At 38.4% G+C, this 26,161-nt stretch overlaps 1 protein-coding gene across 9 annotated transcripts in view; it reads left to right on the forward strand.

Moving 5' to 3' along the window:
* Ankhd1 (ankyrin repeat and KH domain containing 1) overlaps positions 1-26,161 on the forward strand; it is a 116,785-nt gene that overhangs the window by 83,887 nt on the left and 6,737 nt on the right. For 5 of the 9 annotated variants that reach the window (XM_059246538.1, XM_059246541.1, XM_059246540.1 and 2 more), the window contains 13 exons: positions 362-537; positions 703-865; positions 4,461-4,556; positions 5,403-5,519; positions 9,362-9,533; positions 10,592-11,045; positions 11,475-11,615; positions 12,833-12,982; positions 13,483-15,095; positions 20,449-20,622; positions 22,038-22,292; positions 23,578-23,726; positions 24,513-24,677. In XM_059246538.1, the coding sequence (XP_059102521.1) occupies positions 362-537; positions 703-865; positions 4,461-4,556; positions 5,403-5,519; positions 9,362-9,533; positions 10,592-11,045; positions 11,475-11,615; positions 12,833-12,982; positions 13,483-15,095; positions 20,449-20,622; positions 22,038-22,292; positions 23,578-23,726; positions 24,513-24,677 (3,825 nt within the window). Of the gene's footprint in view, positions 1-361; positions 538-702; positions 866-4,460; positions 4,557-5,402; positions 5,520-9,361; positions 9,534-10,591; positions 11,046-11,474; positions 11,616-12,832; positions 12,983-13,482; positions 15,096-20,448; positions 20,623-22,037; positions 22,293-23,577; positions 23,727-24,512; positions 24,678-24,936; positions 25,462-26,161 lie in introns of those variants that run through there. The other 4 variants (XM_059246543.1, XM_059246544.1, XM_059246539.1 and 1 more) reach the window with 4 other exon arrangements.

Raw genomic sequence — 26,161 nt, forward strand, 5'->3', positions numbered from 1 at the left:
CTGGGATTAAAGGCGTGCGCCACCACCGCCCGGCGCCTCATTAATTCTAACAATTCTCACTTGGTGTTTAGTAAGATTTATTTATTTAAGTATTTATTTATTTTGGGTGCTGTTGGAACAGGATTTCATGAGGTCTACACTAGGGATTATCTTGAGCTCTTGATCCTGATCCTTCTGATTCCACCTCCCAAGAGTTGGGATTATAGGAGCTACCACAAAGCTAATTTAGTACAATTGAAAACAGAACGTTATTTAGTTTTTTCATGAGATAAAATCAGAAATAGAATTACTTAAATATGAATTAGTTGAGCCTTTTAAAGAAGTTACATAATTTCATTGCATTCTTTACTGATTTAAACAGACTGGTCTTACCCCCTTGATGGAAGCAGCTTCTGGAGGATATGCAGAGGTTGGAAGAGTTCTCCTTGATAAAGGAGCAGATGTCAATGCTCCTCCTGTGCCTTCCTCAAGAGACACGGCTTTGACAATAGCAGCAGACAAAGGCCACTACAAATTCTGTGAGCTCCTGATTAACAGGTGAGTAAATTTCTGTTGATACGTGTAGAAGAACTCCAACGATCCCTTTCGCTTTCTGTGGACCTTTAAAAGTGACTTTAAAAACAAATTGTATGGTAAAGAAATCATAACCATAAAATGTCAGCCTCTTATAGTAAACATACTGTTGATATTTTTTGTTTATAGGGGGGCCCATATTGATGTTCGTAACAAGAAGGGAAATACACCACTTTGGCTGGCATCCAATGGTGGTCATTTTGATGTAGTACAATTGCTAGTACAAGCAGGTGCTGATGTGGATGCAGCAGACAACCGAAAAATCACACCTCTTATGTCAGCATTTCGCAAGGTAATATGGCATAAGGGGAAAAGATAAAATTTAATAATTTTTTTAAACTATCATAAGTTGAAACCTTGTGCAAAATATAAACTGAAGTCACTGATTATTGCTGGACATGGTGTTTCCTGCCATAATCCCAGCACTCAGGAAAGTAGAGGCAGGAAGATCTCTGAGTTTAAGGGCAGCATGTTCTACATGAGATCCAGGCCAGCCAGGGCTGCAGAGTGAGACCCTGTCTTTAAAAACAAGCAAACAGTACTATTGCCAGGTTTGGTGGCACATTTTGTAATCCCAGCATTCAGGAGGTGAACTCTGGATCTTCAGAGTTTCAGGCCACCTTGGCTATAAAAATAAGTTAAAGGCCAGCCTGGGATGCATGAGTCCCTATCTCAAACAAACAAAAACACTGCTGTATTTTCATTATTTTCTGGCTACACCTAAGAATTATTTGGTAGTTAACTGTAATCAGCTTTGTTGTTAATTCATTGATGTCCTGAGTAGCTTTTATTATGTCATACTACTCAAGCATAAAATGTAGGGCTGGGGAGATGGCTCAGTGACTAAGAATTTTTTCTCTGCATGCAAAAGGACCTAAGTTAGAATGCTTAGCACACATATTAAAAGCCAGTCATGGCTACACCTGCCTGGAACCCCATTGTTTGGTCAGGGACAACCTAGTTAGAATGACAAGCTTCTGGTTGAGTGAAAAACCCTGTCTCAAGGCAATAAGGCAGAGAGATTAATACAGTAAAACACCCAGAGTCCTGCTCTGGCCTCTGCATGTACACATACCACACTTAGATGCATATAACACACACACACACACACACATACACACACACACACACCATGAAATTTAAGGAAAGCAATAGATACATACAAATGGTTGTTTCTGAATAAAAGGGAATGAACTTTTATGAAAAATTTATGACTCATTATATATGTGTGTATATATATGCATGCTCATTTTTTGCTTTTAAAAAATGTCTACATCTTATAATTAGTAACATAATAAAGTACTGCATGTGGTCTATGAAGCCCAGCCCTGCATAATTTTGTTTTTGTTACCTTCCATGGCTGAATCATTTATGTTTCTCTTTCCATTTTGTATACTATATTGTATTGTCACTGACCTAGAATGCACTAGGCTTTTGCTCATTTATTTCCCTTTTTTGAAAATTTACTTATTTGCTCTTCAACCTGGGCCACCATTCTACTCATCCTTTATTTCTCATTTTAAATGACTTTTCAGAGTTTTTCTCTAATACCCAATTTGAGAAAGGTTTTATAGTTGAAATTTTATTTTCCTTTTAATTTATAATTACATGTTCAAACATTTTCACTGTTTTCATGCCCATGAGGGCTAAGAAACATTATTATCATTTTCCTACTGATTATTCCCAGTTTAAGGTTTTGTTTATTTATTTATTCTAGTTTTAATGATTTTTTTTTAAGGCAAGTCTTACTATATAACTCTGACTGGCCTGGAACTAAAAATGTAGACCAGGATGTCCTTGAATGGACAGAGCTTCTGCCTCTCAAGGTCTGAACTTAGAGGCATGTACCACCACACCCAGTTTCAGACTTTTTTTTAAAACAAAAATGTATTTTATATGTAGAATGCTTGCCTGCATGCATATATGTGCACCATATGCATGTTTGGTATGAAGGGAGACTAGAAGAGAACATTGGATCCCATGAAACTAAAGTAACAGGTGGTTGTAACCATCATGTGTATGTAGAGAACTGAACCCCATCTTCTGCCAGTGTAGCAAGTACTCTTATCCACTGAGCCATTTCTCCAGCCCCCCAGTTTTTTGTTCTGTTTTGTTTTGTTTTGTTTTGTTTTGTTTTAATTGTGGGTATTGCATGGGCATGGAAGTGGAGGCCAGGGGCTTTAGATCCTAGATATTTTAAACTCTAAGCCATCTCTCCACCCCTAATCCCACCCCCACCCTGAGACAGGGTTTCTCTGTGTACTTTTGGTGCCTGTCTTGGATCTCGCTCTGTAGACCAGGCTGGCCTCCAACTCACAGAGATCTGCCCGGCTCTGCTTCCTGAGTGCTGAGATTAAAGGCGTGCTCCACCACCGTCCACCCACCCCTAATATTTTTAGACTTAAAAGTCTTTTGCTGGGTGGTGGTGACCTATGAGTTCAATCCCAGCACTGAGGAGGCACAGGCAGGCAGATCTCTAAGAGTTCAAGGTCAGCCTGGTCTACAGAGAGAATTACAGGACAGCCAAGGCTACACAGAAACCTTGTCTCAAAAAACAAAAACAAAAAAAACCAAAATATCTTTTAATTAAAGTCTAATTTAGAGCAAAGAACAAAAATCTTGTACAGTTTAATGACTTTGTATCAATGCATATACCATGTGCTTCATACCCTATAAAGGTAAAAGGTATTTTCCTAACCCTAGAAGATCATCTAGTATCTGGTTTTGATTAATTTCTTGTCCCAGAGTCAACTACTTTATATTTTCTTGTCTCCCCTAGAAACAGACTAATATCTTCTTTTGTTATAGTTATGAAGCCCGTTTGTTGTGGGGATTGCTTTTACTGTTGTTTGTTTGTTTGTTTGGGGGGGGGGGGCGGGTGTATATGTGTGTCTGTCTGTCTGTCTGATAGTGTGTGAATGGAAGTCAGAAGACAGCCTGCAGGATTCAGTTTGCTTCTATCATGTGGGTCCTGGGGAATCACATTCAGGTTGCCAGGCCCTATGGCAAGTGCCATCACCAGCTGAGTCACCACACCAACCTGAGACAAGACATTCTTGAGAATGTTTTAGGACCATAATAGGAAGGGAAACTTTGCAAGCTTTGTTGTATAAAGTAAATGTTCTTAGACTCTATTACCTATCATTCAATCCCCAGTAAGGGCATCTAGAAAGTGTTTTATCAGCCGGGTGTCTCACACCTTCAGTCTCAGCACTCAGGAGGCAGAGGCAGGTGGATCTCTGAGTTTAAATCCAGCCTGGTCTACAGAGTTCCAGGATAGCCAGGGCTACACAGAGAAACCCTGTCTTAAGAAAAAAGAGTTTTATCTATATGCAAGTCATAAAGTTCAGGAAACTGTCATAGACCACCTTGTTTATTAGTAAGATGAAACCCAAATAATGCTTTGAAACCTAGAAAAATGGTGTTTACAGACTTAGTGCCCTTTACACTGAGATTCATTTCACATTGCCCATTTTTACCTTATTAGTAGATTTATTATATAAAATGCTATTTCAATAATACTTTCTTGCTTTCTGTGGGAAACGGGATAATTAATATCTTGTCTACCATATACTCTTTGCTTGCTTGCTTTTTTGAGATTAGGATATCTTTATGTAGCCCTGACTGTCCTGAAACTTACTATGTAAACCAGACTGGCTTTGAGGTCACAAGAGATCCATCCATCCATCTTGAGGGCTGGGATTAAAGGCATATACCACCATGTTATACTTACCTTTTTCTTTTTATAAACTGAACAGTGTCAATATTTCCATAATTATAATTATAAATTTAGTAAACTATTTTAAAGTGTTAATTTTTCACATTAAGTTATTAAACATGGATAAAATTTCAAAGAATCTTTTCATGGTGTTTTGTGTTTTTTATAGGGTCATGTAAAAGTTGTTCAGTATTTGGTGAAGGAAGTCAATCAGTTTCCATCTGATATAGAATGTATGAGATACATAGCAACAATCACAGATAAGGTAAGTTTACTATGTTATTGAAGCACATTTTCATTCTTTAGCATTATATGCCAGGAAGTATAATGTAAGAACTCGCTTCCACTGAGCATGTACTCAGTGACAAGAGTATATGCTTAGCTGGCAGAAGGTATCAAAGAACTTTTTCTTCTTGTCATCTAAAGGTTAGAATAGGGGTCTTACTGTGGGTGTTGGTGGCGCATGCTTTTAATCCCATTAGAGAGGAGGCAGAGGCATGAACTCTGTGAGTTGGAGGCCAGCCTTCTCTACAGAGTGAGTTCCAGGACAGCCTGGGCTGTTACACAGAGTAGCCCTGTCTCAAAAAGCTCCCACACCCCCACACCCCAAAAAAAGAAAGAAAGAAAGATGCCTTTGTCTTACATGGTGATGCACACTTATAATCCCAGTACTTGAGAGGAAGAGGCAGGAGGATTGCTAGAAGTTCGAGGGCAGCCAGAGCTGCATAAGGAGATGTCTTTAAAAAAAAAAAAAAAAAAAAAAAAAGCCTTATTTTTGCCACATATGGTAGTTGCATACCAGTTGTTCCAGCACTTGTTTCAGAGGCAGGGGGTTCAGCATCTCAAGTTCAAGGCCAGCCTTAACAGTTTAATGGGGCTAGAGGCTAGTTTGGGCTGAGATGCTATCTCAAAAAGAAAAAAAAATTTAAAGATGTTTCATTCTTAAGAAAGATTGATGTAGGACTGAACTCAAAGTGTAATTTGATTTGATTTAGCCCATTTCAGTTTTTGAAGTTTTAACTTGTGTACCTTTCTATTCAGCTCCACTTATATTGGATCTTTTACTTTAAATATTTTTGTACTTATTATATAATTGTTTTTTGCCCTGCAGGAACTGCTGAAAAAGTGTCACCAATGTGTTGAGACGATTGTGAAGGCTAAAGACCAACAGGCTGCAGAAGCAAATAAAAATGCAAGCATTCTGCTAAAAGAACTCGATCTGGAAAAGGTGAGGGGTGGGATGAGCATCTTGTTTGTTTTAATTTTTTTATATTCTTTTTTTTTTTTCTATTATCAGCTTGATACAGTACAAATTCTTATCCTAATAGTGAAATGTTTCACTGAAGTTTGCCCAGTGATTGAGTAAAACCAAAACTTATTATAAGCCACAGTCATCCTAGGAACACCTTATTGAAATCAAAGTTGGAGTAATTTGTTGTCTGTATGAATAGTAGTCTTTAGCAAAATATGATTAAAAGGTAATAGTAAACTTTCTTTGTTTTTGTTGTTGTTGTTTGTTTTTTTTGGGGGGGGGATTGGTTTTTCGAGACAAGGTTTCTCTGTGTAGCTTTACGCCTTTCCTGGAACTCGCTTTGTAGACTGGGCTGGCCTCGAACTCACAGAGATCCGCCTGCCTCTGCCTCCCAAGTGCTGGGATTAAAGGCTTGCACCTCCACCACCCAGCATAAACTTTCTTTGTAAAGTTGTTATATTCTGAACTATCAAAATAAACATTGGGACCATATAATAGAGGGACTAGATTTTTGTCACATGACATCACTGTCTAAGTTAAGTGGTTTTAACATTAGTCTGAGAAGTATACTAAAGCATTGAAAATCCTTTGTTTATTATAAGATTTGGACTAAAGTGGCTTATTACATTGCCTACTAATGAGTGTTTAAGGATTAGAGGTGGAACTTAAGAATAGAATGCTACAAGACACCATGTCTAAAAGTATCAATCCGATGAGGGCCAGGCATGGTGACACACACCTTTAATCCCAGTACTTGGGAGGCAGAGGCAGGCAGATCTGAGAGTTTGAGATCAGCCTTATCTACATAGTGAGTTCCAGGCCAGCCTGGAAAACATAGTTATAGACTATTTCTCAAAAACAGATGAAGGAAGGAGAAGGAGGAAGGAGGCTAAAAGTATCTGAGCAGATTTGCAAAGAGAAAATTACCCCTCTACTATGATTTCCACAACTGAATAAAAAGGATATGTATTCTTAATGAGCCAGTTTTAGAAATCCAACAAAAGGCAAATACTCAAGGTCTGAGTATGAATGGCCACTAAGATGGCTCAATAGAGAAAAGCATTTGCTGCAAAACCAGAGTTCAATCCCCAGCACCCAAATAAAGGTGGAAGGACAACTCTGCAAAGCTGTCCCCTGTAATACACTGTGCATACACACACACTTATGATAATACTTGTAATAGAAGTAGTAATAATAATATTTTAAGATAAAAAATGTGTGCAAGGACATTCATCGTTGTATTATTATAATAGGCAAAAGCAAAAAAAACTTAAAAGTCTTGTCATTTGGAAATTAATTTTAATACTTTCATGTATTTGATTACAGAAACAAGACTGGGAAAGAAGTTATATACATTTTAGTTTTATTTTTTAGTTTGATTTTTGTTCTTATTCTGAGACAGGACCATATTCTTAGCCAAGGCTTACTATGGAATTGAATTCATAGCAATATGTTTACCTTGGCCTTTTAAGTCCTGGGATTACAAAAATGTACCTGTCCAACTCATTTTGTTTTGTTGTTTCCACTTTAAGTTAATTGTATGTGTGTGGTGCTAGGGATTCAACCTGGAGCCTTGCACATGCTAGGTAAGTATTCTACCCTCAGGCATGGTAGGCAAGCACTCTACCCAGCCTTCTTTTTGCTTTTATTTCAAAACCGATTCAGAATAGGCAGTGGTGGCACATGCCTTTAATACAAGCATTCAGGAGACAAAGGCAGATGGATCTCTGAGTTCAAGGCCAGTCTAGTCTACAGAGAGAGTTCGAGGACAGCCAGGATGGTTACACAGAGAAACACTATCTTGGAGGAAAAAAAAATCAAGACAGCATCTTACCAAGTTTCCTGGGGTAGTCATATACTTACTTTATGCTTAGGAAGGCCTTGAACTTGCAATCTGCCAAACTCATCTATGAAAACAGCTGGAATTAAAAGCCAATATCACCAGGCCCAGCTGAAAAAATGGTTTTTCTTCTGATGAGCCTTTTTTACATAATTTTCCTAGAAATATAGGTAGCATGTTTTCTCTTATTCCAGACTTACTACAATGCTAAGCATCTGTTATTATTGCCTGTTTTCTGAAAAGAAAAGGTTATTTTTTTTCGTGTTAACCACAGGTGTTAGCGAAACCCAAAGTCAATGAAGAGTTCTAAATGGGGCTTTGAATTTTTCATAAAGTTGGGACAACTCAGGCTGGAGAGATGGCTCAGCAGTTAAAGGTTAGGCTCACAGCCAAAAAAAAAAAAATTAGGTAAAACTCATTTCTATATCTATGTTAATCTCTTCTCAGCTTTTAGTTTGTTTGTTTGTTTTGTTTTTCAAGAAAAGGTTTCTCTGTTTAGCCTTGGCTGTCCTGGAACTCACAGAGATCTGCCTGCCTCTGCTTCCCAAGTGCTGGGATAAAGGGCGTGTGCCACCACTACCTGACTTCTTCTCAACATTTCTACAGTGAACTTTATCAATCCTTTATAAAGATCATGATAGCTGCATTTTAGGCAAATATGTGCCATAAAATTATATTTTTCTATATTTTTATTGAGATTAAATTCTCATATCAAAAGTTATACAAATCAGTGTAGTATATTCATTGACTTGTGCATTCATAAATCACCACAATCTATTTTAGACTATCTTCCCCCCAACCTTGTTGCCCAGGCTGGCCTGGAACCCAGAGATCTGCCTGCCAAGTGGTAGGATTAAAGGTGTGTGCCAACATGCCTAGCCTGGTTTTTGGTTTTGTTTGTTTTGTTTTTAATTATAGGTATGCAGTGCCCAGAGTCATCAAATCTCCCTAGAATTAGAGTTACAGATGCCTGTAAGCTGCCCTTGTGTGGATGCTGGGAACCAAACTTTGTGTCCTCTGTAGAGTGGTATATACTCTTAACCACTGATCCATCTCTTCAGCCCTTCCTATTTATTTTAAACAGCCTTATTAAGGAATAACTGACAAAGTTTTTACATATTAATATATGGTTTTATTTATTTCAAAATTCAGTTTAGCAACGTAGTTTCCACTTAGTAGTTTAGTTCAGAGGCAGGATCTTACTGTGTTATCCAAGCTGGCCCTGAACTCTTTAGCTTTTCTCCTCCCTCAGCCTCCTGAGCTCTGGGATCATAGGTGTATACCAGCACATCCAGTCTGACTGATGTCTGTTCTGCCACTAGATGTTCAGCAAACACTCTACCACTGAGCTGTATCCCACACACACCCACATCCCCCCACACCTCCCCCACCCCCACCACCACCACCACCCCCACCACCACCCCATCCCCCGCTCTGTTAGTTTACTTTTCAATTAGATTATTTGGTCATTAGTGAATAACAAGAGATGTTTGTATATTTTAGGTGTACATATTCCTTATCAGATAAATTATATGTATTTTGTTTGGTATCCTATATGTTGTTCTTTCACATTGTTGATGATCATTTGAATCATAAAAGTATTTAATTTTGATGACATCCAGTTTGTTTTTTCTTTTGTTGCTTTTATAAATGTGTTTGAGACTGGCATTCATGGGAAGTAAAGAACAGAAATGACATTTCATTTAGCATTCTAAATTACTGCATTGGGGCTGGAGACATGGCTCAGCTGTTGAGAGCACTTGTGTTGTTGCACTTGCAGAGAACTGGGTGCAGTTCCCAGCACCCACATTGGTGGCTTACAACCATCCATAACTCCAGTCCTAGAGGATCTCATGCCTGCTTTTGACCTCCTTGGGCACCAGGCATGCCAAGAGGTGGAAAGAACACCTGTACACAAAATAAATCTTAAAAAAAATGTTTTTACATTATTAAATTAAATGATACACTTTATTTGCAGTCAAGAGAAGAGAGCAGAAAGCAAGCTCTTGCAGCTAAAAGAGAGAAGAGAAAAGAAAAGAGAAAAAAGAAAAAAGAGGAGCAGAAAAGGAAACAGGAAGATGAGGAGAACAAACCTAAGGAGAATTCAGAACAACCAGAGGGTGAAGATGAAGAGGAGAATGATGAAGATGGTAAAAAATGACTCCTCTGATTTAGATATAAATTATCCTTTGTTAATCAGTGTAGTAAATTAAACTTGTAATCCTACCATATAGGATGCTAAGGCAGGAGAATTGCCTGAATTCAAGGTCAGGCTAGGCTACATAGAAAGACCCTGTTTCTAAATAAACAAGTAAAATTTAAATTAACCTTTTGGGGGGCACCGTTGTTAAGGGTTTCATTACTTTAATCTGAAATTGATAGTTGGTTTTTATAGTAAATAATACTAAGTGCTTTACACTATAAACTAATAGAGAAAACAAGGTGAAGGCAAGCATGACTTAAAGAGGTGGAGTGTAATTCAAGTCAACCTGTAAAGCACCTTGTGTATATTAAAGTAGGTACTAAAGTAAAAGGTTTGCCGGCCTTCCTTCAGGTTCTTCTCTACCTCTAACTTCCCTGATTAGAATAATTTCTTAGTAAACTCTTAGCTGAGGTTAAGGCTTAAAACCATGGATGTTAGACTTGTTAGTTTAGCTGTTTGTGGTGCTGCCTAGTAGGTCTTGGAGTAGGCAATTAATTGTGTTTGAATTCTAGTTCGTCAATATTATTCCAGATTCTTCCTAAATTCATACTATATTATAGTTTTTGAATAGTTCATAGGACTTGAATTTTCAGTCTTAAGAATACTAATGGTAGGGCTAGAGAGATGGCTCAGTAGTTAAGAGCACTGGCTGTTCTTCCAGAGGACCCAAGTTCAATTCCCATTACCCACATGTCAGTTCCCAACTGTCTGTAACTCCAGTTCTAGGGAATCTGACACCTTCACACAGACAAACATGCAGACAAAACACCAGTGCACATAAAATAAGTAACTAAATCATTTAAAGAAAAAAAGAATAATAATGAGCTATATATATATTCATTCTACACCAACTTACATATCAGAATATTATTAGTGAAAAAGGAAAATATAACCTAAAAGATTGATTTATTGTGAGATATTTTATGTATTCTGTCACGATTTGTTTTGGGATCTTTGGCTCTCATTGTGATTTTTTTTTTTTTTTTTTTTTTTAAATAATTTTAGCGGAGCAAGAAATTCCCATAGAGCCTCCGAGTGCAACCACTACCACCACAATTGGAATCTCTGCTACATCTGCCACGTTCACAAATGTATTTGGGAAAAAAAGAGCCAATGTAGTGACAACCCCCAGCACCAATCGGAAAAATAAGAAGAATAAGACAAAAGAGTCCCCTTCCATGGCACATTTAATTTTACCTGAACCACATATGTCCTTAGCAGAACAAAAAGCAGATAAAAACAAAATCAATGGAGAACCTAGAGGTGGTGGCACAGGTGGAAACAGTGACTCGGATAACTTAGACAGCACAGACTGCAACAGTGAGAGCAGCAGTGGTGGGAAAAGCCAAGAGTTGAACTTCACTGTGGACGTGAATTCCACCAGTGACAGAAGGGGCCCCACAGTTCTCAGTTCCCAAGAAGAAAAGACGGTGCCTGCCACTTCCAAGACTCAGACACGGTAAATTTTCCTATTTTGTTAGCTCTATATTCACTGCTCTTGCATAAAATCTCACAGTATGTTATCTAAGTACAAGTGGTATTGAAGTATCTAAAATATTACCTTGTCTCCAATCTTCAGAATTAAAATTCATTTAATCATGTGCTTATTGTAAAGATTACTAGATATTTTTGTAAGATTCTTAGTCTGAAGTTTAAAAATATTACCATGCTTTGATTTTATTTAACTGTGTTAATTTTATTGAATGGCCCATTTTGATACTAAAATAGATGGTGGACTCTTATGCTTATTTTGTTTGTTTTCCTGTCTTGATTATCGAATATATATACCAAGCTTTAAAAGTCTTTCATTATAATTTTGTCTATGTACTCTCTTGAATTTCTACCTTACACATATCTTTTGTTGAACTCTGTAATTCCCTTTTCTCAGCCTTGAAGGTGAAGTGAATTCTAATTCCTTATCAGCAAGCTACAAGTCATTGCCATTAAGCTCTCCAACCATGAAAATGAATCTCACTAGTCCTAAAAGGGGTCAAAAACGAGAAGAAGGGTGGAAAGAAGTTGTTAGAAGGTAAGTAGAATTAATTCCATCTGTTAGTTTGTTTGCTTCCTTGTTTGGGTCTTTTTTTTGCCCCCAGACAGGATTTCCTTAGGCAGCCCTGGCCTGCCTAGAACTCAGTCAGTAAACCAAGATGTCCTTAAATGCATAGCAGTCCTACTGCTGCCTTGAAGTGCTGGGATTACAGGAGTATGCCACCCCAATGGCTTCTTATTTTGCTTTGTTTTGTTTTTTATGAGTCTGATGCAACCCAGGCTGACCTTAAATTACTGATCCATCTGCCTCTGCTGCCCAAGTGCTAGGATTACAGGTGCATACCAACACACGTGGCTTAAAATTCTCTGTCTTGTACGATATGGTTATCTATTTGATTGAATGTAACCATTATTACAAACTATAACACCATACTAAATCCAGAATATGCTAAAACAAAATTAGAAGCAATATATAAAATTTACATGCATATTTCATATGACATAACAAAGTAATAAATTGCATTTTATGTAGGCTAAATTTGAGACTTTTAAAAAATTGCTAAATATGAGCTGTTTATTGTTTACAGTTACAAGCTAGCATATATTACTCAGTGTAGATTTTGTTTTATTTTTGAGACAGGGTTTCACTATGTAGCCCTGATTGGCCTTGCATTCATAGAGATCCACCTGCCTCTGCCTCTCAAGTGCTGGGATTACAGGTGTGTGCCACCACCACTCCTAGCCCAATATGGTATGCTTTTGTTTTTAATTTAGAAAGAGAAAGCATGTTAATTGCAGATTAGTTGACTTGTGTTATTTTGAGCAGATTTGAATGTTTACATTATGAGTGAGCTAAATAGGATTTTTGTTTGTTTGTCTTTTTTGTTTTGTTTTGTTTTGTTTTGTTTTTGAGACAGAATCTCACTAGGTAGCCTTGGCTGTCCTGGAACTCACAATGTAGACAAGACTGGCCTCAAACTCAAAGAGATCCGCCTGCCTCTGCCTCCTTAGTGCTGGGATTAAAGGCGTGTGCCACTATGCCCCATTTAGAATTTTTGTTTAAATGGCAATCTAATTTTTAATCTAATTTTCCTCAACTAAGTTCAATATAATAATAGTTTCTAAAATAAGAATTTAGTTAAGACTATTCTATAAATTCTATCAACATACTTAGACATCTTAACTTTTTGTTCCAATATTTATTATTTAAAGAAATTTGATTTCATAAGCTCATGGGCAGCCTTCATTTTATAGGTCAAAGAAATTATCTGTTCCAGCCTCAGTGGTGTCCAGAATAATGGGAAGAGGAGGATGCAACATTACAGCAATACAAGATGTTACTGGTGCCCATATTGATGTGGATAAACAAAAAGATAAGAATGGAGAGAGAATGATTACAATAAGGTAACTGTAAAAAAAAAACAAAAAACATATATTATTCTGAATCAAAATTTTATAAGAATCATACACACACATACACACACACACATAATTTATTTAACTTTATGTACATTGGTGTGAAGGTGTCAGAACCCCTAGAACTGGAGATACAGACAGTTGTGAGTTGCCATGTGGATGCTGGGAATTGAACCCAAGTCCTTTGGAAGAGCAGCCAGTGCTCTTAATGACTGAGCCATCTCACCAGCCCCAAGAAGCATACTTTTACTAGATAGGAATTTTATTTGAGAGTTGGAATATAGCTCAATTATAGTAAATTGCTCGCCTAGCACATATTAATCCCCGGGTCAACACCAAGGGGGGAAAAATTCATTCATAAGATTATCTAGGGAAAAAAAAAACAAGATCAAAATGTATTGTATAAAATTTTTTTCTAATATAAAAATGATTATCTAAGGTGTGTTGTTGTTTTTTATATTTTTGGCCTTACTTCATTTGTTCTCCAGGGGTGGTACAGAATCAACAAGATATGCGGTTCAACTTATCAATGCACTTATTCAAGATCCTGCAAAGGAACTAGAAGACTTGATTCCTAAAAACCATATCAGGACACCTGCCAGCACCAAATCCATTCATACAAACTTCTCATCTGGAGTAGGCACTGCAGCAACTTCCAACAAGAATGCATTTCCCTTGGGTGCTCCAGCTCTTGTAACATCACAGGCAACAACATTATCTACCTTCCAGCCCACTAATAAACTTAGTAAGAATGTGCCAACAAATGTACGATCTCCTTTCCCAGTTTCTCTTCCCTTAGCTTATCCTCATCCTCATTTTGCTCTGCTGGCCGCTCAAACTATGCAACAGATTCGGCATCCTCGCTTACCCATGGCACAGTTTGGAGGCACCTTCTCACCTTCACCTAACACTTGGGGACCATTTCCAGTGAGACCTGTGAATCCTGGCAATACAAATAGTTCTCCAAAGCATAATAATGCATCCCGTCTACCTAACCAGAATGGACCTGTTTTACCATCAGAATCTCCTGGACTAGCTACTGCCAATTGTCCTATCACTGTCTCTCCTGTGGTTGCTGCCAGTCAGCAACTATGTATGACGAATCCTCGGACTCCTTCATCAGTCAGAAAGCAGTTGTTTGCTTGTGTGCCTAAGACCAGTCCTCCAGCAACAGTGATTTCCTCTGTGACAAGCACTAGTAGCTCCTTGCCTCCTGTCTCCTCCACGTCTACCACTAGTGGACAAGTTACCACCACATTTATGCCTACAACTACTCCTCAAGTACAACTTTCTTCACAAAAGACAGAGTCTTTCTCTGCCATACCACCTCCCAAAGAGAAAGTGTCCACACAGGAGCAGCCCTTGACAAACCTATGTACACCATCTCCAACTGCAAACAGTTGTAATAGCTCTGCCAGCAACACCTCAGGAGCTCCAGAAACTCGCCCATCCAGTAGTCCTACTCCTCCCTCCAATAATACACAACAGGAGGGACAGCCACCCAATGTGTCTGATTTAAATCCTATGTCAATGCCTTTTGCCTCTAACTCAGAACCTGCTCCATTGACTTTGGCATCACCTAGATTGGTCACTGCTGATAATCAGGACACTGGTAATTTACCTCAGTTAGCTGTACCTGCACCTCGAGTTTCTCATCGAATGCAGCCCAGAGGTTCTTTTTACTCAGTGGTACCAAATGCAACTATACACCAGGATCCCCAGTCGATTTTCGTTACCAATCCTGTTCCTTTAACACCACCTCAAGGCCCACCAGCTGCAGTGCAGCTTTCATCAGCTGTGAACATTATGAATGGTTCTCAGATGCACATAAACCCAGCAAATAAGTCTTTGCAACCTCCATTTGGCCCAGCCACACTTTTTAATCATTTCAGTAGTCTCTTTGATAGCAGTCAGGTGCCAGCTAACCAAGGGTGGGGAGATGGTCCACTGCCCTCAAGAGTTGCTGCAGATGCCTCTTTCACTGTTCAGTCAGCTTTCCTGAGTAACTCTGTACTTGGACACTTGGAAAATGTACACCCTGACAACTCCAAGGCACCTGGCTTCAGACCACCTCCCCAGAGGGTTTCTACCAGTCCAGTTGGTAAGTCATTATTATTGTTGTAGCTAAGTGTGAGGCTATTATAACTCACTTTCTAAGCTAATAGGCACTTATTTTGTACCTAATATTATATAACCTTAAAGAAATAATGCCTTTTAGTGAATGCGGCTTAAATAGGCCCCCCAAAATTGCTGTATGTAAATCACATAAAATAAGCTATTTCATACTTTTTCTCTATTTCTGTACCTAACAGTAAGGAGATTGATTATACTTTGTATTGGTCCAGTTTTTTTGGAAGTTGGTATCTATTATATTAATAAAAAGGATTTATGGCATACTTTAAGGATTCCAAATTTATAGACTTTTAAAATCATAGTGATTATTTGTTTTTCTGATTGAAAACATTGGAACTGTACACTGCTTAGGTATTACCCCATCATTCATATTACTTTATATTACATTAATGGTGCTGCTACTGGGAGAGATTACGGTCATGTGCTGACTCTTAATAGATTTTTTTTGCTGGAGACAAGGTCTCATTCCGTAACCATACTGGCCTTAAACTCATAGCAGTGTTCCTATATCAGCCAGAGAGTACTGGGATCATAGGCATGAACCACCATTTCTGGCTTTGTCTTCTTGACTTAGAAATTAGATGCTGCTGTGGGTTCTCAGAGCTCACTGCTATCTATTAGCAACCAACAGATTCTGAGAGAGAAAGGGGTAGGCATAGTATCCAGTTGTATACCCACTGGTGAGTGCACCAGGCTCAGATGGTTCCAAACTCAGGGTCAAGCAGATAGCCCTAGTAAATTTTGTAGGACACTAAATAAAACCCAATGAATATGGAACGGGGATTTGTACAGAAGAAGTGGGGTTGGCTCAAGTAGGAGTGAAATAAGTGATTGTTACAGGGGAGAGTAATCAGAATACATTATAAACATGTATGAAATTGTCAGAGGAAAAAATAACAGTTAGCTGCTGATACTGTATAAGAAAGATATAGATGCCGGGCGGTGGTGGTGCACCCTTTTAATCCCAGCACTCAGGAGGCAGAGCCAGGCGCATCTCTGTGAGTTCGAGGCCAGCCTGGTCTACAGCGAGATCCAGGCACCAAAACTACACAGAGAAACCCTGTCTCAAAAACAAAAAAACAAAAAAAGAAAGATAGATGGATTGGAAGCCACTTTTGACTTGGAGATATTTGAAAGAGGAAATCTATTTTGCAGAGAATATGAGCAAAATTTTAGTCCAGGCCGGGCGGTGGTGGCGCACGCCTTTAATCCCAGCACTCGGGAGGCAGAGACAGGCGGATCTCTGTGAGTTCGAGGCCAGCCTGGGCTACCAAGTGAGTTCCAGGAAAGGCGCAAAGCTACACAGAGAAACCCTGTCTCGAAAAACCAAAAAAAAAAACAAAAAATTTTAGTCCAATCTGCACTATACTGAAAAATGAGAAATTCTTAAATGTCTGAAATTATTTCAAAACTTAAGGTAAAGCCAGGCACTGGTGTCACACAACTTCTTTTTTAAATGTTCATCAAACATTTTAATATTTTCAGGTTTTTTTAAAAATGTAAATAATGTCTTTAGATGTTTCTTTGCTTTTAAGGTATATATGAATGTTCTGCCTGCATATGTGTATGTGCACCAAGTGGGCACACAACTTTAATCCCAGCACTTGGGAGGCAGGCAAATCTTTGTGAGTTCAAGGCCAAGATGGTCTACAGAGTGAGTTCCAGGCACCAAAACTACACAGAGAAACCCTGTCTCCAAAACAAAACAAAACAAAACAAAAAAAACTTAAGGTAAAAAAAAAATAACATCATTTGTAGTATACACCTTTAATTGCAACACTTAGGAGACTGAGGTTGTAGGACCACAAGTTCTAGGCCAACCTGAACTGCATAGCAAGATCCTGTCTCAAATGCAAATATGAGTACTAAAGAGAGCAGGTAAGTGCACTAACTGCTCTTACAGAGAACCCTGGGTTCACTTTCTACCACCCACAGCAGCTCACAACTGTCTATAACTCCAGTACCAAGGGATCTGACACCCTTTTCTGGCTTCCATAGGCACCAGGCATGTACATGGTACACAGACATACATGCAGACAGAACACCCATACACATAAATAAATAAAATTAATTTTTAAAAATAAAAAACTGCTGGCTCACAGTAGTGGTAAGGAATATGCAAGTAAGGTAAAACATCTATACACATAAAAATAAAGTATATGGGGCTGGAGAAATGGCTCAGTGGTTAAGAGCGCTGACTGCTCTTCCAGAGAACCTGGGTTCAATTCCCAGCAACCACATGGCAGCTTACAACTGTCTGTAACTCCAGGATCTGACCCTCACACAGACATACATGCAGGCAAAACACCAATGCACATAAAATAAAAATAAATAATTTTTAAAAATAAAATACATATAAGTAAAGTTTTTGAAAAGAAACACTCTTTGGGGCTGGAGAGATGAGTCAGCTGTTAAGAGCAGTATCTGCTCTTCCAGGGGACTTGAGTTCAGTTTCCAGCACCCACATGATGTGCCTCACAACTGCCTATAACTCCAACTCCATGAGATCTGAAGCCCTTTTCTGAATTCAGGTACACACACAGATACACACAAATACATAATGGAAAACATAATTGGAAAGAAACACTACTGCCACTTAATATTCTCTTCTAATTGGAAAACTGCTCTTTAGCCCATGACACCCTTTTGATAGCTGTATACTGCTAGTTATAGTTCTGGATATGGTATAGACAACTTTTATTTCAGATATGTTTAGATTTACTTGCCTTTTCAGGAAAACATAGCTGTTATTTTTCAAATAGATCTATAACCTTGCAAAACTATTATCCAAACTATCATCTATACATAGTTTTTTTTTTGTTTTGTTTTGTTTTGTTTTGTTTTTTTTTTTTTTTTTTTTTTTTTTTTTTTTTAGCTTTTCAAGACAGGGTTTCACTGTGTATCCCTGGCTGTCCTGTAACTCACTCTGTAGACCAAGCTGGCCTCGAACTCACAGAGTTCCACCTGCCTCTGCCTCCTGAGTGCTGAGATTAAAGTCATGTGCCACTATTGCTTTTCTGTAAATAAGCATCTATTGTGACTATTCATTTTGGGAAACTAGTAGAAATTTTCAGAACCCTCAGTGTGAAAGAACTCACTGTTAGTGTCCTCAGGGCTTGATAGGGAATATTTTTCTTCGACTTTCCTTATGAGGAGAAAATGAGGAGCTGGGGTGCATACACACGAACCTGGAGACCAGAGGATAAATGTCAGATGTCCTCCTCAATGGCTCTCCAGCTATTATTTCTTTTATTTTTATTTATGTATGCATAGATATATGTGTACCTGTATGCCAGTACTCTTAGGTAAGAAGGGAGTGTCAGATTCCCTAATGCTAGAGTTACAGGCAGCTGTGAGCCACCAAATATAGTACTGGGGACCAAACTTAAGTCCTGAAAGAACAGCAGAGTGTTCTCAACCTGTGACCCATCTCTTAAGTCCCTTCCAACTTGTTATTTTATGGTGTGTGTGTGTGTGTGTGTGTGTGTCCGTCCATTCAGCACACATGTGGAGGTTAGAAGACAACTTGCAGGAGTTAGTTCTCTTTCCCAATATGGGTTCCTGAGATGAAAACTCAGATCATTAGGCGTGATGGCAAGGGCTCTTGACTGCTTACCCAGTCACAAGTTCCTCTCCCCCTTAGTTTTTGAGACAGGATCTTCCACTGATCCTTGAGCTCAGTAACTTAGCTAGACAGGCTAGCCCACCACCCCTTGGGATCCTCCTTGACTCTGCCTCTCCAGTGCTGGGGTTAAATGTGCATATTACTGAGCCTGAGTACTTGGGATCAAATCAGGTCCTTTTGCTTATACAGCAAGTGCTTTACCAACTGAGCCATTTCTCCACCCCCATTTCTATACTTTTTAAATACTTTTTAAATGGATATGTGTATTACATACCAACACTTTTTTCCTTAATGATGGAGAAATCAATTGTTTAAAAGTATCCTCTTAAGATAATTTTTGATAATTTTTTATGCTGATAAAACTACTTTTTTGGCTGGGCATGGTGGCATATGTCTATAGGTATAACACCTGGGAGGCAGAGACAGGCAAAGTTCAAGGTCACTTTGGTCTACATAATGAGTTTCATGCCTGTCAGGGTGGGGAGAAAAAAGGAAAAAAAAAGGTTGAAGAGGTGTCTCAGCAGGCAGTTAGGAGTACTTGTTGCTCTTATGAAGGTTCTAGGTTTGATTCCATAGTGGCTCACAACCATCTATAACTCCAATTTCAAAGGATTCAACATTTCCTCCTTTTCAGATAGAGTCTCACACCTATAATTCTGGCTGGTCTGAAACTCACAGAGAACCATCTGTCTCAGCCTCTAGTGCACCAGCCACTACACCCAGCTATCCTCTTCTGACCTCTGAGGGCACCAGGCTTGCATGTGGTATACGTACAGACATTCAGGCAAAACATTCAGACACAAAAATAAACTTAAATAAAATAGCCAGGTAGTGGTGGTGGTGGTGGCGGTGGCGGTGGCGGTGGCGGCGGTGGCGGCGGCAGCAGCGGCGGCGATGGCGCACGCCTTTAATTCCAGCACTTGGGAGGCAGAGGCAGGTGGATCTCTGTGAGCCTGGTCTACAGAGCAAGTTCCAGGATAGCCAGGGCTAAACAGAGAAACACTGTCCTGGAATACATAAGTAAATAAATAACTTAAAAACAAAAATTACTTGTTCTGGACTGGAAATTAGTACCTACCTATAATCTTTTTCTAGAACTTTGTCTCATTTCCCTAATACACTCAATAGAGAAATCAATGAAACTTAAAGTGCTAAATTCAAATGTATACAAACTAATGGAAGCTATGGTATAGTTTGCAGTTTTATGAGAATACTGAAATTAATGTTATTTTATTGGTTTTTTTTTCTTCTTTGTGAATAAAGAAACATTGGTAAATTTTGTTGTTCATCTTCATTGGAAATAACTATAGCTTTGAAAATAACTAGCTGTACTTGAAGTTTCCTCAAAAGAGAATGCAGACATTATTGAGCAAGTACCACTTAGATATATACAATATAATCTTATTTCATGTCCCATTCGGTAACAAAAGCTTGAAGATTTATTTAGAACATTACTCAGATGAACTTCCATTTCGAAACATCGGGCTCCCTTTCCTATAGTTAGAGATATTGGGTGATATTCTGACTATAAAAGATTGGGTTTGGCGATATAGTATAATATATATGAGTTCATTTTTCTTTGATTTATGAAAAATAAGCCATATTCTTCTTTATCTTGAAAAAAAATTAAGTAAACCTTCAGCTGTCCATGTTAAAGCCTCAGCTAACTGAATGTCTTGGACCTATTTTATTTCAGGGCTGCCATCCATTGACCCCTCAGGGAGCTCCCCATCTGCTGCTGCTCCTCTGACAAGTTTCTCAGGCATACCAGGGACAAGGGTTTTCCTGCAAGGGCCAGCACCTGTCGGGACTCCTAGTTTCAACAGACAACATTTTTCTCCCCATCCTTGGACAAGCACCTCAAACACAAGTAGGAATCCTAGAGAAACTCTGTCTTGAATTAGTTTCTGGTTACATTATGTAGTGGTTTTAGTAAAATAAGCAATATGCAGATACTTGAGGTTTGTATGTGATCAATTTAAAAATATTTCCATTGGGACTTTAGAACCATTAGTAATACACACAGTAGTTTACAAAAGGCCCCTGTGAAGGAAGGCAGTGTTGTGAAATTACTTTACTCTGAACTGATTTGTAGGTGGTCCTTCAAATCAAATCAAACTGATATGGTTTCACGCTTATTTTTGCATTTTGTGGACATATTATTACCTTTTATAGATGTACTTTTATTTTTACTTATTTCAATATTTAGAGCATGTGAATTATTTGGTGTCACATAATATATGATATTCTACCCCACTGCCTTGTTCTGGGAATTGAGCTCTGGGCCTTGCACATAACTAGGCAAGTTCTTTACCACTAAGCTACAGCTGCAGCTCCTGATTTTTTTTTTTTTTTTTTAATGTAGTCCATATTAGCTTTTTATTTTCTTCATTTTTTTTTGAGACAAGGTTTCTCTATGTAGCCCTAAGTCCATTGAAGAATCAAAGTTTATCACTTGAATTCTAGAATGATTTTAACATTTAACTTCTCTTCCTTATGGAAAAGGGGGCTATAGAAATGGGTGGAAAAAAAACAAACGTTTTCCAGACAGTAATCTCAGTAGTCTTTAAACACTGCCTTAGTAAATGTAAGATGTAATTATGTTTTCAGAGGATTATTTAGTATAATAGTAAAGTTTTTTCTAGCTTTGTCCAGTTCAATTGGGAAAAAGCCTTACAAGCTCTTTATACTTAGCTTCAGAGGCAGAAGTAGTCTAAACAGTAGCTATAGAAATATTTTCATTTGAAGCCGGGCGGTGGTGGCGCACGCCTTTAATCCCAGCACTCGGGAGGCAGAGCCAGGCGGATCTCTGTGAGTTCGAGGCCAGCCTGGGCTACCAAGTGAGTCCCAGGAAAGGCGCAAAGCTACACAGAGAAACTCTGTCTCGAAAAACCAAAAAAAAAAAAAAAAAAAAAAAAAGAAATTTAATTTTTGGGCTGGAGAGATGGCTCAGAGGTTAAGAGCACTGACTGTTCTTCCAGAGGTCCTGAGTTCAATTCCCAGCAACCACATGGTGGCTCACAACCATCTGTAATGAGATCTGGTGCCCTCTTCTGGCTTGCAGACATACATGCAAACAGAACACTGTAAACATAATAAATAAATCTTTAAAAAAAAAAAAAGAAAAGAAAAAAAAAAAAAAAAGAAATATTTTCATTTGAATTATCTTTTTAAATGAACTTTTCTTTACAGAACCCATGTTGTTGGAATAGATCTTTACAAGGTTTCTCATATTCCTTTAGTTTTTATATGTAATAAAACAATAGAGAAATATTTTGCCACCAGGTGACTCTCCTATTCCATCTGTTTCTTCGGGATCATCTTCACCTCTTTCAGCCACTTCTGCACCACCAACATTGGGCCAACAACCCAAAGGAAACAATGCCAGTCAGGATCGAAAGATACCTCCTCCTATTGGAACAGAGAGGCTGGCCAGGATTCGGCAAGGAGGATCTGTTGCCCAAGCCCCTGTAGGGACCAGTTTTGTTGCTCCTGTTGGACACAGTGGGATCTGGTCATTTGGTGTCAATGCTATGTCAGGTACAGTTACCTTACCCTCTCTTTGTCAAGACATTTTGAATAAGTTATTAGAGTTTGCCATTAAAACTTAATTCCTAGGGGTAGGGTAAGAGGGACTAGAGAGAAGACTCTGGTAAAGAGCATTTGTTGCTCTTGCTCTTGCAGAGGACCTAGGTTCAGTTCTAAGCACCCAAATGGCAGCTCACCTAGTTACAGGGCATCTGATGCCTCTTCAGACCTCTGTGGGCTCCTGCATGTAAGTGGTACATACACACACTCAGGCATGCACATAAACACATAAAATTGAATAATTTTTCCCCAATAACTGAATTTCTTAAGCTTGTGTATATTGGTACACACCGGTAATTCCAGGACTCCAGAACTTTAGGCAGGAGGATCACCAATCCCAGATCAGCATGAGTTACACAGGGAGTTCATAGTCCAGTCTGAGTTGTTGCACAGTAAATCTTTCTCTCACACAAAGCCAGAGAGTACTGACGTAGCCCTAAAGTAGAGCACTCACCTTGCATATACAAAGGCATGGATTGGCTCTCTAATACTGCACAGAAGCAAAAAGTCTTTAGTTTTTAATGGGCACAGAGACACAACATACCAAAGTGTAAAAGAAGAAAAATCCTTAGTTTCTATACTTAACATTCAGTGAGAGAAAAGTATTTATATCTCTGAGGAATTCATTTCTATCCTAGTCTAGAATGTTTTTTGGGGTGATATATAGAATTGATAAGAAGTAAAAGGTTCAGCTGGACATGGTGGCTCAGGAGGCTGAGGCAAGATTATTGACGTAAGTTCCAGGCCAGCCTAAGCTACCACAGTAGGTTCCTTTCTCAAAAGAAATATGATTCAAAGCTTAATTCCTTAAGGTTTCCAGTGCAGAATAGAGCAATTATTTGAGTTCTTTCAGATAAGGAGTTGGGAGTATGCAGAGGCATTCACCTGGTTTTCTAGGAACTTGAATTTTATTTGTTTGATTGATTAGTTACGGCTTGCCAGAGTGTGATAAATGTTACAGGAACCCTTGAGAAGGGTTATTTTGATAAAATTTTATATAAGGGAATAATAATCCAGCTGAGCAGTGGTGGTATCACATGCCTTTAATCCCAGCACTTGGGAAGCAGAGGCAGGTGGATCTCTGTGAGTTCAAGGACAGCCTGATCTACAGAGTGAGTTCCAGGACAGTCAGGAATGTTACACAAAGAAACCCTGTCTGGGGGGGGGGGGGGGGAGGTAATATTTTATTGTTTCATTTAAGCAAATACTAAACACTATTTTTAATTCTTTTTTCCAGAAGGCTTATCAGGTTGGTCACAGTCTATGATAGGGAACCATCCAATTCATCAACAATTATCAGATCCAAGCACATTCTCCCAGCATCAACCAATGGAGAGAGATGATTCTGGAATGGTAGCTCCCTCTAACATTTTTCACCAGCCTATGGTAAGTGGCTTTGTGGATTTTTCTAAAGTGAGTTGACATGCATGGTTGTAACTTTGATACATTGCCAACCACTGTGGTCACTTGTTAAGGAATGTGTGGAAATGACTCTTCTGCTTCTGTGACTGTTTTAAGAGGGTACTGTTGTCTTACAGTACTTTGCCCTCAGCTGTCCTGAAGCTGTTCCATCCTTCTAAAAGACCTGAGAGATCCGAGTTCTGCCTTGCTTTCTATGCCACACGTGTAAGGGAGGTCTCTACCCTCCAAAGAACTGGCTGTTGAGTCAGTGTTCTTTCATGCGCTTGCAGTTTCCCGGCTGCCTTATAGCCAGATTATAGCTATGAATGCTCATGTAGAATTACACTTGTCTTTGAGATAGGGTCACACGATATAGCCCTGGCTGTCCTGGAACTCACTGTGTAGACCAGGCTTTTTCCTCAACTCAACAGAGATCTGCCTGCCTCTGCCTAGGATTAAAGGTGTGCACCTCCACACACAACTACTCTTTTCTTATTAGTAAAATTGAACTACAAGAAAATTGAGCATGTTATGTTTTTATCCAGTGTGAGAAAGTTCCTGATAATTTCATATTGGATTTTGTTTTGTTTTGTTTTTCTTCTCTCTTACTGAAAAATATTGCAAATGAAAATGAAACACTTGATTTCTTAATACTGTGCCATGATATACTAATAGAATTCTCAGAAGTTAATTATAAAGAGGTCTCAGCTGGTATTAATGGAATCATTATCTGTCATTTCATGACTAAGACTTCTTTTTCTGCTGTTTTAGGGTCTGCCGATTTCCATGTATGGAGGTACCATTATACCCTCTCATCCTCAGCTTGCTGATGTTCCAGGGGGCCCACTGTTCAACGGACTTCACAACCCAGATCCTGCTTGGAACCCTATGATAAAAGTTATCCAGAATTCAACTGAATGCACTGATGCCCAGCAGGTAAAACAGGCTTAAAGCTCTTCCACTTTTCAGATTTATCATGTGACTCTGAATTTGATGGGAAATGTAAGGTCTGAGTAATGACTGTTAATCTGAATTAAGTTTTTCATTATCAAGACGATGCTACTAAACATTCTATTTCTTATATGTGTATTCTTCCTAGGCAGAAACAGTGCATTGCCATTGAATTTATATATTCATTTCACAAATGTGTAAAGATTCCTAATTAGAAATTCCAATTTTTCCTCCCCCTTTTCAGATTTGGCCTGGCACGTGGGCACCTCATATTGGAAACATGCATCTCAAATATGTCAACTAAGTTAGAAGGTCTTTACTCTTTAGCCTTGTTTGGGAAACCTATGACTTTGGAAGAACTCTGGGGTTTTTGTTTTATTTTTATTTTTTCATGTTTTGTTTTTTTAATGTGCCTAACTAAAATATTCTCTGAGGCTTTAGCAATGGAAATTTGATTGCCCATTGTGTAAGAACAAATTGATTTCTTATCCACCTGAATTATGTTCTCTGGTTAGTTTAGCCATTTTTGACTTGAGATAAGATGAACCTAGTACTTTTGGCTAAACATACTGAATGCTACTTGTATGCAGAAGAGAATTAGATGATTACATGTTTCAACTTTTTAGGGTGGTAAATACATGTATAATTGTTTACATACTTAAAAGAAAAAATATGAGTAAATTTCTTGTCATATAGTGGCTCTACTTAATGTAGCCTGTATTAATGTGAAATATTTACCAGAATATTCAATAAAAAAAAATGAACAGTGTTTAGAAGTGGGGTGTGATCCTTTCAGTGGTCATGAAGATTCCAGCCAATCCACAGCTATTTTAAATTAGATTGCGAATGCTGTATTTATTTGTAACATGCTATTCACATTTAACACTGTAGAATCTATTCTTGGACAGCCATAAAAAGCACTGCTAAAGCTTGTTAGCTATCCTGTCTTCCGCCTCATTAAATATGAGGATGTTCAAGCCCTTACAGTTTGTCTTAGCTGACATTAGCGAATAGGCTACTTGGTAAGTTTTGCTCTTTATGGATCATGACTGTGTAAGAACCTTAGGCTTTATATTGAGCAGATTTAGGGATACCCAAATCATTCACTTTGGGTTCCTTTTGTGCTTCTTGGCTTTTGAGTTGAGACATAAGAACTGGGGGAGGGGTGACTTCTGTTAATCAGTTATATTGATGAATAACTGAGTACTATTTATAAATAGGTGACTAATGCTGTGTTTAGTTCCATGGCCTCAAAAATTAAGAGTCAATATGCTAAACAAATTAATCACAAAAACACTGGAATAGGTTGGTTAAACCATACACTTTGCCAAGAATCTGACACAACAGAGAAAGGAATTCTACTGAAATATATCATCAGTTGTGTTTGTTTGTTTTGTTTTGTTTTGTTTTGTTGTTTTTTGTTTTTTTGATTTTTTGAGACAGGGTTTCTCTGTGTAGCTTTGCGCCTT

Source organism: Peromyscus eremicus, chromosome 19 (assembly GCF_949786415.1).
Source record: "Peromyscus eremicus chromosome 19, PerEre_H2_v1, whole genome shotgun sequence".
Lineage (NCBI taxonomy): Eukaryota > Metazoa > Chordata > Mammalia > Rodentia > Cricetidae > Peromyscus > Peromyscus eremicus.